Raw genomic sequence first — 17923 nt, 5'->3', positions numbered from 1 at the left:
GGTGGGAAAGAACCACAGAATGGTAGAGTTGGAAGGGACCCTGAAGGTCATCTAGTCCAACCCCTGCAATGCAGGAATCACGGCCTGGGTCCAGTATACCTGAAAGAGCGTCTCCACACCCATCGTTCTGCCCGGACACTGAGATCCAGCACCGAGGGCCTTCTGGCGGTTCCCTCACTGCAAGAAGCGAAGCTACAGGGAACCAGGCAGAGGGCCTTCTCGGTGGTGGCACCCGCCCTGTGGAACGCCCTCCCACCAGATGCCAAGGAAATAAGCAACTATCTGACTTTTAGAAGACATCTGAAGGCAGCCCTGTTTAGGGAAGCTTTTAATAGCTGATAAATTATTGTATTTTAATCATAGAATCATAGAGTTGGAAGAGACCACAAGGGCCATGGAGTCCAACCCCCTGCCAAGCAGGAAACACCATCAGAGCACTCCTGACATATGGTTGTCAAGCCTCTGCTTAAAGACCTCCAAAGAAGGAGACTCCACCACACTCCTTGGCAGCAAATTCCACTGTCAAACAGCTCTTACTGTCAGGAAGTTCTTCCTAATGTTTAGGTGGAATCTTCTTTCTTGTAGTTTGGATCCATTGCTCCGTGTCCGCTTCTCTGGAGCAGCAGAAAACAACCTTTCTCCCTCCTCTATGTGACATCCTTTTATATATTTGAACATGGCTATCATATCACCCCTTAACCTCCTCTTCTCCAGGCTAAACATGCCCAGCTCCCTTAGCCGTTCCTCATAAGGCATCGTTTCCAGGCCTTTGACCATTTTGGTTGCCCTCCTCTGGACACGTTCCAGTTTGTCAGTGTCCTTCTTGAACTGTGGTGCCCAGAACTGGACACAGTACTCCAGGTGAGGTCTGACCAGAGCAGAATACAGTGGCACTATTACTTCCCTTGATCTAGATGCTATACTCCTATTGATGCAGCCCAGAATTGCATTAATGTTTAGTTTGAAGCCACCCAGAGTGGCTGGAGAAACCCAGCCAGATGGGTGGGGTACAAATATTATTATTATTATAAATAATCTCTGACAGGTGGCCAGCCAACCTCTGCTTAAAACCCTGCAAGGAAGGAGAGGCCACCGACTCTCAAAGAAGTCCATTCCACTGCCAAATGGGTTTTACTGCCAGGAAGTTCTTCCTGATGTTTAGTTCAAATTTTTCTTGTAAGTTGAATCCATTGGTTCAAGTCCTCCTCTCTGGAGCGGGAAAAGACCAGTTTGCTCCATGTGGCAACCCTTGAGATATTTGAAGATAGCTCTCATATCTCCCAAGAAAAGACCCCGGGAACTTTGGTTTCCCTTTGCTGAGCTACAATCAGAATCACAGAATTGCAGGGACCCCCAAGGGTCATCCAGACCTACCCCACTGCAATGCAGGAATCCCAGCTGAAGAACCCCTGACAGGTGGCCATCCAACCTCAGCACCCTAAACAAACTACAGTTCCCAGGATTCTCTGGGGGGAGCCAGGTGCTTAAGGGAAAGCACTCTGCAGCAGCTCAGTGGCACTCTCTCCTCTTCTTTTCCATCCATGGAGAAGGACCTCGGAAGAGGAGCACTGTAGCTGCTCTGGTTTCCCAGCAGAGCGAGGAAATTGCTGCTGGTGTTCTTGTTCTTGTTAATTAAATGCGTATACGGCCCTATTCCCATAGATCTCTGGGCGGTTCACAACATAAAATCACAATATAAAAACCACAAAACACAGAATAAAAATAAGAACAAAAACAGACGCAAAAGAATCCCCCAAATACATTTTAAAAGGGCAACAAGAGTCTCCATCAGCAAAAGGAACTTTTTCGCCTAAAGGTGTCTAATGAAGGCGATTCCCCTTTAGAAAATCAAATGGAGCCCCTCTCCCTTTGGGGTGCTTCCGAACTCTAAAATTCTGTGATTTTATTGGTTTTAGGCAGGCAGAAAAAAACCTCTTTGGGTGCAAAGGGGTGCGGCCAAGAATTCGGTGTGTGTGTGTGGAGGGGCCATCCCAAAGCAGGCGCCGGGGGGTGGGGGTGGCGCTGACTGCAGATCATCAGTCCTCCTTTGGGTCTGGGGTCTTCCAAGCCAAGGAGGGCGCTGGGCTCCGGAGTGGGGCCCTCTGCCACCTGCTCACCAGCCACGATGTACATGGTGTGCCCGTCGTCCCCCTCGGCCACCACGGTGCCCCCAGGCTGGTGCTGCTCGGGCACAAAGCTCTCCACCAGCGGCTGGCTCTTCCCGTCCCCCAGGCACCGCAGGAATTCACTGCGCTTGACCGCATCCAGGATCAGGCCGGTGTCCCTGGGGAGGGAAGAGGAGGGAGTTGGTGCCCACCCCAGAATCACAAGCTCGGCTCTTGCCCTCCATGCTTCTGAATCCCAGTTTCTGGAAAACGCGCTTGCGGGTTTCCCACAATGGCCATCTGGTTGGCACACGGTGAGAACAGGATCCATGCGCCAGTCCTCATGTCCTTCTCATCTCCAGCTCGGCCGCCACCTGCCTGAGCAGAGCAGCCCCACCTGGCCAGGCCACCCAAGGCTTACCTGGGGGACTTGGGAATGCAGGGCAGCTGCCAGTCGCCATTGGAGTCCAGGGGCTCGGGGACAATGCCGTGGCCTCGGCTGTCCCTGCGGGCGTCTTCCACCGGGGACTGGTCCTGAGCGCTCTCGCCCTCCGGGTCTCTGGCCTCCTCCGAGTCCTCAGCTGTGGCCAAAGAGGAAGCAAGAAATGATAAATTTGTTAACTTGTCTTAAGGTAAAGGTAAAGGGACCCCTGACCATTAGGTCCAGTCACGGACGACTCTGGGGTTGCGGCGCTCATCTCACTTTATTGGCCGAGGGAGCCGGCGTACAGCTTCCGGGTCATGTGGCCAGCAGGACTAAGCCGCTTCTGGTGAACCAGAGCAGCGCACGGAAACACAATTTACCTTCCCGCCAGAGTGGTACCTCTTGATCTACTTGCACCTGGTGGTGCTTTCGAACTGCTAGGTTGGCAGGCGCTGGGACCAAGCAACGGGAGCGCACCCCGTCACGGGGATTTGAACCGCCGACCTTCTGATCGGCAGGTCCTAGGCTCTGTGGTTTAACCCACAGCGCCACCCGCGTCCCCACTTATCTTAAAGACCATTGTAAACAAGTGAAAATCATTAGTAGGGTTGGAATATCACTTGTAGTTTGATTCTGGACACAATGGAAAAGGTAAAGGGTTTGGATTATCATAAAAGATGTGGCAGGAACTGATTAATAATTAAGACCCACACAGGGGAGGATGGAAGCCCAGGAGAATTCTTGGAATCTTGTTTTTATGATTTATGTTTGATATATCTGTAAAACTGTGTGTTGCAAAATCAAATAAATAAATTAAAAAATAAGAATAAAAGTGTGCAAAGCAAAAGAAAGAAGGAGGAAGCAGAAATAAGCCTTACTGTGCTCCCCCCCCCAAGAAAAACACCCCCATTCCTCTCCTTTGTTCCCCCAGAGGGGCTCCAGGGTCCTTTTATCTCCTTCCTGTTTTATAACTGGATATGGCTCTTTCCCATAATGGTCACACACACACTGCATTGCCTGTAAGCACACTGGGAACCGTAGCAGGGGAAAGGGACCCCCAGGGGTCTTCTAGTCCAACCCCCCCCCCCACAGTGCAGGAATTGCAGCTAAAGGATCCCTGGCCGTCTGAGCTCTGCTTTCAACCCTCCAGCGGAGGAGAGCCCATCTCCCTCCAATGCCCACCCCACACTCTGAGAGCCCCATTTCAGAGCCAGCAACGGACAGCCACAAAAACCACACTTGGGCCGGTCACAATCTCTCAGCCGAAGCCTCTACCTCGCAGGGATGTTGTGTAGGGATAAAACAGGGGTGGGAGCAGAGGAACCCTTTGCATCCTTCTTGAAAGAAGCTGCTGGAAGGGCCACCTTGCAAGGTCCCAGGTCCAGCCCCACCCCCAGGACATCGCCTGCAGGGTTGGGAGGGGCCTGAGTGCGAAAGCCTGGACAGCCGAGGCTGCCCATCACTGCGGACAACATGGAGCCGAACAGACTGAGGATCTGACTCAGTGCAAGGCGGCTTGCCGTGCTTCTAAAATCATAGAATTGCAGAGCTGGAAGAGACCCCCAAAGGTCATCCATTCCAACCCCCTGCAATGCAGGAATCTCAGCTAAAGCATCCATGGCAGATGGCCATCCAATCTCTGCTTAGAAACCTCCGAGGAAGGAGAGGCCACAACCTCCTGAGGGAGACTGTTCCATTGCCAAACAGCTCTCACTGTCAGAAAGTTCTTCCTGATGTTTAGTCGGAATCTCCTTTCTTGCAACTTGAAGCCATGGGTTCGAGTCCTACCCTCCGGAGCAGGAGAAAAGAAGCTTGTTCCCTTTTCTATGTGACAGCCCTTGAGATATTGGAAGATGGCTCTCCTAACTCCTCTCAGTCTCCTCTTTCCCAGGCTTAACATCCCCAGCTCCTTCAACCGCTCCTCATCAGGCTTGGATTCTGTGCCTCTCCTTGGTGTGCCATTGAGGGGAGTTCTGCTTCTGAAGATGGGCAGGGGGGCATTTGGGCAGCCTCAGTAGGGGCTCCTATGCCTTAAAGACCTATGGGGCAGGAAGAGCTGGGGCCAGGCACCTGTTGAACTTCCTGCTCCAAAGAACATCAGAAGAGTCCAAAGGGGGCAGCCCCTATGAGAGAGGACAAAAAAAGGTCTCTGCCCCAAAGCAGAGGCAGCCTAGAAATCCAGTCAAAGGAGCCAGAGGCATTCAAGGCAGTCGCCGCTTTGACTGCAAGGAAAGGGCTGGGGGGTGGGCAGATTATGTGGGGCACCCCCTAGGCGGCAGGCTGGGTGATGGACAGATCTGACCCACAGGAAGAGATTTATGAAGAGCCACTTGGCAACAGAAGAGGCTCCCTTGGAAGGTGGTGGCTTCTCCTTCCTTGGTCGGCAGCCCATCTGTCACAGATTCCTGCATCGCAGGGGGTTGGGCTAGATGACCTTTGGAGATCCCTCCCAATTATCAGTTCCACGGTTCTGCAATCCATTGCAGATCTTTAAACAGACATCTGTCAGTCAGGGATTCTTGAGCTGCGATTCCGGAATTGCAAGGGGTTGGGCGAGATGGCGCTTGAGGTCCCGTTAGGTCCTGAGACATGCCCATCTCCCCCCCCCCCCCAGGGAACCCTCCTGCACAAGCCCCATTGAGATGAACGGGAGCCCATGACGGCGTGCTTGTGCAGGAGAACTTCCCGGCAGATCATGTCCCATTGCGATGAACGGGAAGGCGCAAAGGTGCCGCCCGAGGATTTTGCCTGTGGAGATGGAGGTCTCGGAATCCCAGAAGGATCTTCCGCGACTTCTGTGCGGAGGGCAAGATTCCTCCACAACCTGTTGCTCTTTCAGTGGAACTCCAGAGAGACAGGCAGAAAGGGGGCGCCCCCACCTCTTTCTGGGTCCCCCTCTCCTCTGACCCACACAAACCCCACCACCACCCTCTGCCCCAGGGTCTCCTTACCAGCCTGGGGCAGTGCCACGCTCTCCAGGAATTCCTTCTCCTCTTGCAAGCGCAGATCCCTCAGGCGGAGATCCATCTCCTTGGGGGGGGGCAGATTTCAAGAGGCGTCAACTCCGTTTTCTTCGAGGCTGTCAGGAAACAGAAGAGTGCTGGGGAGGGTGAAGAAGACGCCCCCCCAGTAGTTCCCCACTGCCGCTGATGCCAGCTGGGGGGGGGGCAGTGGCACCATTTATGCCAGGGACCCTCATCTCCCCAGGAATTTCTGGGACACCCAGCCAAGTATGGGGCATGGGAGTCTCCAGCAGCAGCACCCCACAGGCTCTCTCTCCATCCTGCCAGCACCCAGAGCGCCCCACGCAGTCCCCGAGCCCCCCTGCCCCACACTCCGTGCCACCCTCCCCAAGGCGGCACCTGTAGCCCAGCTCTCAAGCGCTGCCAAGCGCCTGGGTGCCTCTGCTCTGCCGCCGCTCCAGCTGCCGAGTGAGGGGCTGGTGGGCGAATGAGTCACCCCAGTTTCTGTGGGAGGGGGGAGGGGGGCAGGGGGGCGTGCCAACATCCTCGCTTGGGCATGGCTGCTGCGCCGCTAGCTCCCTGCCCTCTGAGCTCCTCCGCCAAACATGATGCCAACCTGTTGCCAGGGCAACCAGCCCAATTCCAGCGCCTTTCACTCAAGCGCAGGATTCTCCCCAGAGAATGTGGGGGGGGGGGCAAAGCAAAGTGGGGGGAGCTAGGGGAGGGGCTGGGGGAGGGGGGCATCTGTCCTGGACCGGGGGTTGGGGCAGGGGGGGCAAACTCCATCGCTGATGGAATAGGAGTGGGGAGGGAAGGGAGCGTCGAGCAGAGCCAAACACTGTGCCCATTCAGTCATATCGCAGAATCAGAGCACTGTGGAGTGGAAAGGGACCCTAGGGGGTCATCTAGTCCAACCCCCTAGCTTATCCTAAACCACCCAGCTCCACAGAGAGAAAGGCAAGGCAGGGGGGACCTCTCTTCTCCCCAGCAGGTGGCTTGAGGCAACCCTGAGGCAAGTGGCAGGTGCCAGGCAGACGTGCCAGGGCCACAGAGGCAGCCACGATTCGTGGTCTCAGCCTGGCCAGCTCCTCCAGGGTTTATTCTGAGACAGAAAACGACGCAGGAGACTTCCACAAGTCAGCCCGAAGGAAGGACCAGCGGTCCCTCAGGCGCAGAGCACCTGCTTGGCATCTAGAAGGTTGCCAGGTGTGCAGGACCGGGAACTGCCCCCTACCTGGAACCCTGGGAGAGCTGTTGCTGCTCCGGTCAGTGCGGACAAGACTGAGCTACGCGGACCAAGAGGCTTGACTTGGCTGAAGGCAGCTGGTAGCGAAGGAGAAGAGGGTGCCTCTGAGCATGTCAGAAGCACGAGAGCCGTGGGGCAACCAGGTGGCAGCTTCCAAAGATCTGGAAGGGGCTTTACGGGGGGGGTGGGAGGCTAAGTCCCAGTGCCTCCTGCCAGAAACAGATCTGGCCCTGGCTGGGCAGGCAGATGAAACTCCCCTTGGGACCAGCTGGATGCCCTCAAAGGGGCCCTCAAAGCTCTGCTCAGCTCTGGGCAAGGGGTCCTTCAGAGGGCCAGGCCAGGAGTGGGCACCAGCCACGTGGTGAGGGGGCACCTCCATGCCCTCCAACCTTTCTCCAGTGATAACAGGGACATCCCATTCCACATCAGTCAGCATCTTCTGCCTTTGATCACCATAGACACACAGAGATCTGTCGCCTCTCTGTCTCCCTCGCAGGGCTGTTGTAAAGGAAAAATGTGCGAGCGAAGGGATCGTGTACAACACCTTCCACAGATAAATGGAATGAAATAAAAACGTGGTGGTGAGCTGCCTTGAGGCTGCCAGGGGAAAAGGTGGACTATATTAATAATACTAATGGAAACTGTGAGAATGAGTGTTTCCTTCATCTGGAGCACGGAAGTTATTTTCAGGAGAAGCAGGACTCCACTTCCCCACCTACACACCCAGCCACCACTTTGAATTGTTCTCTGTGGAGGAGGAGGAGGAAAAAAGGAAAAGCAAGATATTCCGGGATCAAATCAGAAACTGGGACAGCTTCTGTAATTCCAGGGCTGTCCCTGGAAAATTGGGACATTTGGAGGGTCTGCACCCCCCCCAAGAACATCAGGAGACCCTGCTGGATCAGGCCAGGGTCCCATCTAGTCCCGCATCCTGGTCTCACAGTGGCTGACGGGATGCCTGTTAAAAAGGTCAAGGACCCCTGGACGGTGAAGTCCAGTCAAAGGCAATTATGGGATGCAGCACTCATCTTGCTTCCAGGCTAAGGGAGCTGGTGTTTGTCCACAGACAGCTTTCCAGATCATGTGGCCAGCAGGACTAAACCACTTCTGGTGCAACGAGACACTGTGATGGAAACCAGATTTTACAGAAAAGCCGTTTACCTTCCCACCACAGTGGTACCTATTTATCTACTTGCACTGGTGTGCTTTCAGACTGCTGGATCTCTCAGCGGCCTTTGACACCATCGACCATAACATCCTTCTGGACCGTCTTGAGGGGCTGGGAGCTGGGGGCACTGTTATACGGTGGTTCCGCTCCTTCCTCCTGGGCTGTATCCAGAAAGTGGTGTTGGGGGATGAGTGTTCAGACTCCTGGGCTCTCACTTGTGGGGTGCCTCAGGGTTCTGTCCTCTCCCCCATGCTTTTCAACATCTACATGCAGCCGCTGGGAGAGATCATCAGGGGATTTGGGCTGGGTGTCCATCAACATGCAGATGATACCCAGCTCTACCTCTCTTTCAAATCAGAACCAGTGAAGGCGGTGAAGGTCCTGTGTGAGTGTCTGGAGGTGGTTGGAGGATGGATGGTGGCTAATAGATTGAGGTTGAATCCTGACAAGACAGAAGTACTGTTCTTGGGGGAACAGGGGGGCGAGCAGGTGTGGGAGTCCTGAAGGACTGCCCCTGAAGCACCAGGTGCGCAGCCTGGGAGACATTCTGGATGCACAGCTGTCCATGGAGGTGCAGGTCAACTCTGTGTCCAGGGCAGCTGTTTACCAGCTCCATCTGGTACGCAGGATGAGACCCCACCTGCCCGCAGACTGTCTCGCCAGAGTGGTGCATCTCCCGCTTGGACTACTGCAATGCGTTCTACATGGGGCTACCTTTGAAGGTGACCTGGAAACTACAACTAATCCAGAATGCGGCAGCTAGACTGGCGACTGGGAGCTGCCACCAAGACCATATAACGCCGGTCAGAAAGACCTGCATTGGCTTTCCATCAACTGGCATTCAGAACTGCTGTCTCTTTTAAAGCCATCTAGCTTGGTGGTTATCACTGTCTCCTGAGGGGGTGAGTTACATAGGTTAACACTGCACTGCATAGAGAAGCAATTTCTTTCATCTTTTCTCCGTCTTCAGCTTCATTGAAAGTCCGTAGGCTTCAGCGTTAGGAGAGAGGAGGGAGAACAACTTTCCTCTGTCCACGCCTTGTGTAATTTTAGAGACTTCTAACATGTCTGACTGAGAGCTTGACAAAATTCAGGACGGCTGGGGCTTGGTTTTGAGGATGCCCAGCTGGGCAGGGGGCTGGAAGCTGCCCGGTGTGCCTTGTGCCCTGAGAGAGCAGCGCTGGGTCCCTTCCTCTGGGCATGAGCTTGCTAAACAGGCTCCGAGTTCTAGTTCTCCGTCAGGAGGAATGAGATGCCCCTCTGGCCCCAAAGGCTTTCTGGGAAATGGTATATAATGAGTTAAAAGAAAATGTTTTTAAGTACTTTTGATAAAAAATCAGAAACCTAATTATAGGGGATATTGGGTGAAGAGATACAAAGGGAAGACAAAAGACTGTTTACGTGTGCAACAACCGCGGCAATAATTCTTTTAGCCCCAAAATGGAAACTACAAGAAGTACCAACAGAAGAAGAGGGGCAGAGGAAGATGATGGACTTTGCGGAACTGGCGAAGCTGACGGGAAAAATCCGAAACCGGCATGATCAAGTATTCCAAAAGGACTGGAGTAAAATTATACGATATTTGAAAGATTGTTGTAAGCAATTAACATCGCTAGCAGGGTTGTCTGAAGACTTGTAATGAGAAATTTTCTACCTTTCTACATCTGTTTAAATTTTGAGTCATTCTGTAATGAGTGCAATTAGAATTGGAAAACGTACAAAATGCAATGATATAAATTTAATTTTGAAAGCCACGAGGAGGGAGGGAAGGAAGTCGATAGAGCCAGGGTGGTACAGTGGATAATGATGATGTGAATGTATATAATTAAATGGAAAATAAATAAAAATGAGAGAGAGAGAGAGAGAGAGAGAGAGAGAAATGCCCCTCTGCCCCCTCCCCAGGCTCCCCGCTGCTTGCCTTCTGTTGCCTGGACCAGGGCAGAGACCTTTTAAAGGCAGGCTCTGGCTGAGACTCCCACCCCCTGAGAAAACCAAGCTGTGGGGGCATCCCCCCCCATACACATAAGGGCTCTCCTGCACATCCAAGGAGAATTTCTCAGAGACACACAGGGGAGACCCCAAGACCCCTGGACCCATTGGGGAGGGGACACCTGCCCCCCACCCGAGAGACCACCAGCCACTTCTGGGAATTTCAGCTCTAAAGCCTGAGCCACATGCGCCTCTGAAGAGCCGTGCAGCAGGGGCTGGATCAGGCCCAAAGGTGCCCCTCTAGTCCAGCCTCCCAGCCCGCCAGACGCCCCTTTGGAAGCCCAGAAGTGGGGTGCAAAGCAACAGGCCTCCCCTCCCCGCCTAGTCACCCCCAGTCTCCTGCCTCTGACACTGGAGGGCAATAGTCTGCCCTGGGGTGGAAGTGGGGTGCCCTCTCTCCCCCCTGCGCCCACCCCTCCCTCTTCCTCCAGCCCCCCAGCCCCATTCCCTGCCCTGAGCAAACCTGGGGGGGTGCCATGTCAGCGCTGGAATCTTCCAAGTGTCCCTGAGCTCCTGGCCGGACACACCCTGCCTGCAAGTTAGGCATTAACTCAGGAGGCGGACGGCCTCTCCTCCCTCTCAGAGATGCCTCTCCAGCAAGAACTGCCTTCTCTGCTCCCCACTGGCGGCAAGGGAAGGGGGCGGGGGCCAGGAGCACGGCGGGACCCCCCACAAATGGCAGAACCAGGAAGGGTTGCCATGGCCAAGCCCAGAGGGGTGGCTCAGGCTGGGAAGGGGGAAGGGGTCCCAGCTCCCTTGTGACTGCGGCAAGTTGGGGGTCCTGCCCCACAGCTCCACTGCCATCATCCAGCCCACCCTGCGCTCCAGAGGAGAACCTGGTGTGTCTGCTCCCACCGTGGACAACCAAACGCCCATTGCTGGAAATTCGAACACAAGACCAACTCTCCCGTCTTGCGGTTTCCAGGAGGCGAAATTCAAGAAGCATCGCTGCCTCCAAACGCAAAGGGCTTTACTACACACTGCATGAAAAAGTCCTTCCCTTTACCTGTCTTGAATCTTCCAATGTGCTTTACAGGCTTGGGAAAGGGTCTTTTCTGTGGTGGCTCCTCAAATGTGCAACTCCCTTCCAACTGAGGTGCGTCTGGCCGAAATCTCTCTGCTACTTAAGTCACCTCTTTTTCCACAGGTGCCGGCAGGAAGGGAGGCCTGATTGCTGCTGCAACGGCTGCTGTTTGCAATTGCTCTTCAGTGAATTGCTCCTGGCTGTTAAGGATTTCATGGTTTCTACATATTTTTTATTTGCTTGCCTGTTGTAAGCCTGAGGCTTGGGCAGAGGGGGATATAAAATAGCTAAACAAACAAATACAAAGGGCAGGCAGCCTAAAACACACAGATAATATAGTCAAGTGTCCAATATAAACGAATAGCATCCTAAAAAGGTGCTGGCTACTCTTTCAGTTACGAGCATTTTTGATAATACAATATATTTTCATTTGCCCCACGGACTTGCAGGACGTCTCCAGAAGAAGAAAAGGCCCAGGAGTGAACCCTAGAGTGAACGAGTCCAGAGTGGAGTCCCTAAGGCATAGCTGTCAACGTTTCCCTTTTTTTAAGGGAAATTCCCTCATTCCAAATAGGATTCCTCGCAAGAAAAGGGAAAAGTTGACAGCTATGCCCTAAGTCATAAGACAGCATCTTAAAAAGTAGAGACATCACCTTGCCAAAAAGGTCCGTATAGTAAAAGCTATGGTTTTCCCAGTAGTGATGTATGGAAGTGAGAGCTGGACCATAAAGAAGGCTGATCGCCGAAGAATGGATGCTTTTGAATTCTGGTGCTGGAGGAGACTCTTGAGAGTCCCATGGACTGCAAGAAGATCAGACCTCTCCATTCTGAAGGAAATCAGCCCTGAGTGCTCACTGGAAGGACAGATCCTGAAGCTGAGGCTCCAAGACTTTGGCCACCTTAAGAGAAGAGAAGACTCCTTGGAAAAGACCCTGATGTTGGGAAAGATGGAGGGCACAAGGAGAAGGGGACGAAGGAGGACAAGATGGTGGGACGGTGTTCTCGAAGCTGCCAGCATGAGGGAGGCAGTGGAAGACAGGAGGGCCTGGCGTGCTCTGGTCCAGGGGGTCATGAAGAGGTGGACACGACTCAACGACTAAACAACAACAACAACAACATGCCCTAAGGCGTTTGGGTGGCGCCTTGTGCACCTCCTTCCGGCAATTCATGCAGCCAAACTGGTGCCAAATATCTTGCTCTGCTTTCCTTTGGACCACATCAGCGAGGCCGAGAGGGGTCTTGTCGCCTGGGTAGCCCAGGACCTCCAGACACACAGCCCAGGTCCCTTGGGTGCTGCCATTTCTCCCTTCTCTCTCAGGACAGACAGCTGCCAGCAGCCATATTCTCACCATTGCGATACATTATGCATGCCGTTCTTCTGCATTCTGTTATTAAACGAGTTCATCTGTCTCCATGTGTGTTTTCTAACGTTCTGACATTCAAAAGCCCAAATTGCTTCCGTTACTCATTTCAGTGGGGAGAAAGAACAGGGAAAGGATGGGTGCCACTGCCGCTTTCTAGAAATCCCAAAACGGTGCACGGATCTCTCAGGCAACCGTTCCTTTTCCAACCTCCCTCTTCTTTCTTGTAGGGGAAATCGCTCTGTTAGCTTCACCAGGCTTGCCACAAGACAGCCAGAGGGCTCAGCATCAGGACCCTACAGGACCCTTCAGATTTAGGATTCTCTGTTTCTCTGCTCCCTTCCTCAAAGGGAGGGAGGCACCTGAGTTTTCTGGATCAGGCACAGAGATGTCTATGGCCGACCGAGATGCCCATGGGCCTGTCTCTCAGCACACGCAGAGACGGCACACAGCAATGTTGGGTGAGTTTAATGCCAATTTCCCCCCTTTAAGAAGTAGCCAATGGACTATGATGTATGACTTTTGTGCAATTGCACTAGATGCGCAGGGTTACTTGAATATGCAAAGTGTTTCCAGTTTCAGATAACCGGACTTGAGCTTTTGACCAAGGAAGCTCAAGGAATGAAGACTTAATTAACAGCTCACGGCTGATTTGATGGTGCAAAACTGTTTTGCTCCTTTTCTTTTGGTTTTGTACATGAGCTGGACTTTGTGATAGAAACTTTCAATATAATAATGTTTGAACGTTTTGTATGTAATAAAGTTTTATAGTTGAAATTTAACTAGTATTTCTAATAGTTTCTAAAAATGAGGATTGTATTGGATACTTCATTTTATATAATCTTTAGAGAAGCTCTCAAGCTAAGTGAAAACTAATAAAAGTGTAAAAGTAAAAAAAAAAAAAGCAATGTCTGGTGAGCTTTCCTACCTGAACAAAACTCTGGTCTTTAGGCTCTCCTGCAGATCCAGTTCATTTCCATGGGGCTTGCTTTTCCCCCCTCGGATTTTGGGCATCTTGGGAGGCAATTCTGGAATGATGGGGGGGGGGAGGTGTGAGTAACTAAACTCTGTATAGTTCAAGCTCTGGTTTTCCCAGTCGTGATGTATGGAAGTGAGAGCTGGACCATCAAGAAGGCTGATCGCCGAAGAATTGATGCTTTTGAATTCTGGTGCTGGAGGAGACTCTTGAGAGTCCCATGGACTGCAAGAAGATCAAACCTCTCCATTCTGAAGGAAATCAGCCCTGAGTGCTCTCTGGAAGGACAGATCCTGAAGCTGAGGCTCCAAGACTTTGGCCACCTCATGAGAAGAGAAGACTCCCTGGAAAAGACGCTGATGTTGGGAAAGATGGAGGGCACAAGGAGAAGGGGGCGACAGAGGAGGAGATGGTGGGACAGTGTTCTCGAAGCTACGAACATGAGTCTGACCAAACTGCGGGAGGCAGTGGAAGACAGAAGTGCCTGGTGTGCTCTGGTCCAGGGGGTCACAAAGAGGAGGACACGACTAAAGGACTGAAAACAGAGAGGAGCAGGTGTGTGCCTAGAGGCTGACGCAGTCACTGTGTCCACAGACAAGAAGATGCAGAACAGGAGCTTTTCTTCCACGGTTGAAGAGAGTTTTAAAAGGTGTTGATCGCCATCCTTTTCATTTCTGCAAGTTATGCAGCCATGCCGCACAGAGCAGAAATCTAAATTAGCCGCCGCTCTCTTGGAGGAAAGGATCTTGCGGGTCAATTTTTCAGCAATTGCTCCTTGCCATAATTTCTGGTGCCAGGGAGCCAAAGTCAAGTAGGCAGCCACCCTCTCATTCTCCACTGAGACCTCCTGAGCATCAGAAAGTCTGGGGATTTAGCATCAGCCCTGACCCTTTCTGAGTTGCCGATTCCAAGAAACGGGATCTCATTCCTGTACACTAACAACCCCTTTTTATTGCCAGGGTCTGTCTGCATAGCTAGTTGTTTGAATAAGTTGACATAATAATAATAATAATAATAATAATAATAATAATAATAATAATTGCTAGTTGCTTGTTTGCATGCAACTTTGGGAGCAGATCTAAGCTCCTTTTTGCCCTCAAGCACAATTTGAAGGATCCAGAAGACCAAAAAAATTACACTTATTCCTTATTTATTTTTATTTTATTTAAATTTCTACACCACTTAAAACCTTTAAGAGGTTTACAAAAGCATTAGCATAAAGAGGTGTTTAAAGCCATTCAAAATATTATTAAAATCAAATAATAGTAATAATAATAATAATAATAATAATAATAGTTTATTATTTGTTCCCTGCCCATCTGACTGGGTTGCCACTCTGGGCAACTTCCAGCATATATAAAAACACAGTAAAACATTAAACCTTAGAAAGCTTCCCTATACAGGGCTGCCTGCAGATGTTTCCTAAATGTTATAAAAATATTATACCAGAACAAACTTAGTTGGTCTCTAAGGTGCTACCGGACAATTTTTTAATTTTTTAATTTATTTTGACTGCGTCAGACCAACATGGCTACCTACCTGAATCCTTACTCATCTCCTTAACATCTGGTGGGAGGGCATTCCACAGGGTGGGCACCACTACCGAGAAGATAAAACACATGCGTTATTATTATTATTATTATTATTATTATTATTATTATTATTATTACTGTACCCTGCCCATCTGTCTGCGTTGCCCCAGCCGCTCTGGGCAGCTTCTGCATGTAACTTCTACATGTGTGGATAGTCTTTTCTAAACAGAAAAGTTTTTAGCAGGTGCTGAAACAGTGAAGGCACCTGCTTGAAGTCAACAGGCAGGGAGTTCCCAAGCGCAGTTGCTGCGCTATCAGAAGATCCATTTCTTATCTGGGACCAAGGGGAAGAGTCGGTGGAAGAAGATTGGAAAAAATTTAAAGTATATCTTCAAAAACATTGTAAAATTAAGGACTGTTAGAAAGATGTTGGAAAAAGAAAATTAGGTAGTTTTGGTAGATATGATATAAAGGATTAAGTAAAAATGAGTTGATGAAATTGAAGAAAGAGAGGACGTTAAACTATAATATATTAAAGTAAATTATTTAAATGAAAATAAGGTTGGAAGTATTTGCTGAAAAAACGATTGGAATTAGAATACAAAATTGGGAGGTATGAGGAGGTCAAGGAAACAAGTAAAGGAAGAAAGTTTGTAAAGGTTTAATCTGTTCTTTTTCTATTTTAAGTGAATGTATTTTTATACCTTTTTCTTTTTTTCTTTTTCTGTTATTGTTGTATTCTTTTTCTTTGTATTTTGTATTGCTTTTTTTGTTGTTGTAACTTTAAACTTTGAATAAATATTATATATATATATAAAAAGAAGAAGATCCATTTCTTATAAATGCAACGTTGATCTTATGTTGTACCTGTTACCAGTGCCAGGACTAGATGACCCTTGGAGCCCCTTCTCTCATTTTTTCACCGCCTCCTCTAGAGAGAGAGAGCAGAGGCAGGCAGTTGGCTTGTGACTGGCCTGAGCTGCTGGCCCTGCGATAGGCTGGCAAGGGAGAGAGAGCGCCTTCCCTGCGCCCTTTGGATAGGAACAAGGTCCCCTCAGGTCATGCAAAAGCCTCTGTACTGAGATGCGGGGAAGTCGAGAGCTCCCCCTAGGGAGGAAAGAGAAGCAGCAGAGAGATCAGCTTCTGGCCATCGCATTTGCAGAAGACCCGCTGCAGCAGGAAATCCAGTTTTGTGTTTCCTTTGGCGATCCCTCGTAGCCAAGTAAGATGGTCTTCCGTGAACATGGTCTTAACAGTGAATCTGTAAGTGACTGTGGAGGCCAATTCTGGATCCACACGTCCTTCCACAGTGGGGACATTGGTTCCCGGGCAGGAGTTGATCACGGTGAGGGTTTGCCAAGTGTGCCTTCCTCTTGGCACATTTCTCCCTTGCGTCCTGAGTTCGAGTGTCTTCAAAGCCCACAACACCTTTGGTAAAGGCTGTTCTCCAACTGGAGCGCTCGCAGGCCAGTGTTTCCCAATTGTTGGTGTTTATACTACATTTTTTTAGACTTGCCTTGAGAGAGTCTTTAAACCTCTTTTGTTGACCACCAGCATTACGCTTTCCATTTTTAAGTTCCAAATAGAGTAGTTGCTTTGGAAGACGATCATCAGGCATCCGCACAACATGACCAGTCCAACGAAGTTGATGTTGAAGAATCATTGCTTCGACACTGGTGATCTTTGCTTCTTCCAGTACACTGGCATTAGTTTGCCTGTCTTCCCAGGTGATGTGTAAAATTTTTTGGATACACCGTTGATGTAATCTTTTGAGGAGTTGGAGATGGTGTTTATAAGTGGTCTATGTTTCAAAAGCATACAGTAAGGTTGGTAGTACAATAGCTTTGTAAACAAGCATTTTGGTTTCCCTGCAAATGTCCCGGTCCTCAAACAGTCTGCACTTCAATCGGGAGAAAGCCGCACTCGCAGAGCTCAGGCGATGCTGGATTTTGGCATCAGTGTCATCCCTTGTGGAAAGATAACTGCCCAGGTAGGAGAAGCGATCAACATTTTCCAACGTTACACCATTGAGTTAGATTTGTGGCGCTGCAGAGGGGTTATTTTGTACTTGTTAGCGCAGCACTTTGGTTTTTTGAATGTTGAGTGATAGGCCAAGCTTTTTGTAAGCTTCTGCGAAGATATTTAGGATGGCGTGGAGGTCATTCTCTGAGTGTGCGCACACTACGTTGTCATCAGCATCCTGAAGTTCTATGACGGAAGTTACGGTAACCTTACTCTTTGCTTTCTGCCTGCGCAGATTGAAGAGCTTTCCATCTGTTCAATATATGATTTCTACTCTTGTGGGGTCTACTCTTTGACAACGTGAAGGATCCTGGCAATGAAAATAATGAATAGAGTTGGGGCAATAACACAACCCTTTTTAACACCTGATCCCACTGTGAATGGTTCACTTTGAAAGCCATTGTTGCTGTCATATTATCATAGAGGAGCCAAAGGATGTTCACAAATTTATCTGGGCAGCCAATTTTCAGAAGGACAGTCCACAGGGCATTACGATTTACAGTGTTGAAAGCCTTAGTCAGGTCAATAAACGCCATAGACAGGGGTTGGTTTTGCTCTCTGCATTTTTCTTGAAGCTGTCAAGTGGTGAAAATGATGTCCACTGTCCCCCTAGAAGGCCGAAAACCATTTTGGGATTCAGGAAGGAGCACCTCGGATATAGTTAAGAGACGGTTTGCTAAGATCCTTGCAAGAATTTTGCCGGCCACAGACAAAGAAGAAGAAGAAGAATAGAGAGATGCCTCAATAGTTTCCGCAATCAGTTCTGTCACCTTTGTTAATGGAGAAATCTGAGGGCTCCCTTGGACAAAAAACAAGGACACCAGCCAGGAATACCAGAGCAAAAGAGCAGCCAGTCGGCTTGGTCTTGATTGAAGACTGTCGCGACAGGACTCCCACCTGCCACCAGGTGGAACAGGATGGAAGCCCCAAACAAAAGAGACCCCAAACTTTTATTAGCTGCTCATCCCCATGTTACACCCCCCCCCCAAACTACACCCCTTATACATCATGGTTACATCATGAAAGGGGAGGTAAAGAGACATTTACATTTCCCTGTTTCCCAGCCAAGTTCATCCCACCCTTTTGTCTTCATCTGGGTTTGTGATTTCTGAC

At 50.3% G+C, this 17923-nt stretch overlaps 1 protein-coding gene across 5 annotated transcripts in view; it reads right to left on the bottom strand.

The window, feature by feature from the left end:
* Nucleotides 1-17923, bottom strand: part of LOC114595005 (cGMP-dependent protein kinase 1-like) — a 52450-nt gene that overhangs the window by 23278 nt on the left and 11249 nt on the right. Inside the window, exons 1-4 of one of the 5 annotated variants that reach the window (XM_077926687.1) lie at nt 10902-11076; nt 5481-5608; nt 2527-2686; nt 2118-2284 (exon numbers count right to left, since the gene is read on the bottom strand). In XM_077926687.1, coding sequence (XP_077782813.1) covers nt 2118-2284; nt 2527-2686; nt 5481-5556 — 403 coding nt within the window. In that variant the 5' untranslated portion in view covers nt 5557-5608; nt 10902-11076. Of the gene's footprint in view, nt 1-2117; nt 2285-2526; nt 2687-5480; nt 5609-5891; nt 6106-10358; nt 10472-10901; nt 11077-17923 lie in introns of those variants that run through there. The other 4 variants (XM_077926688.1, XM_077926686.1, XM_028725339.2 and 1 more) reach the window with 4 other exon arrangements.

Source organism: Podarcis muralis, chromosome 3 (assembly GCF_964188315.1).
Source record: "Podarcis muralis chromosome 3, rPodMur119.hap1.1, whole genome shotgun sequence".
Lineage (NCBI taxonomy): Eukaryota > Metazoa > Chordata > Lepidosauria > Squamata > Lacertidae > Podarcis > Podarcis muralis.
This window is presented reverse-complemented; position numbering and strand designations above follow the sequence as displayed.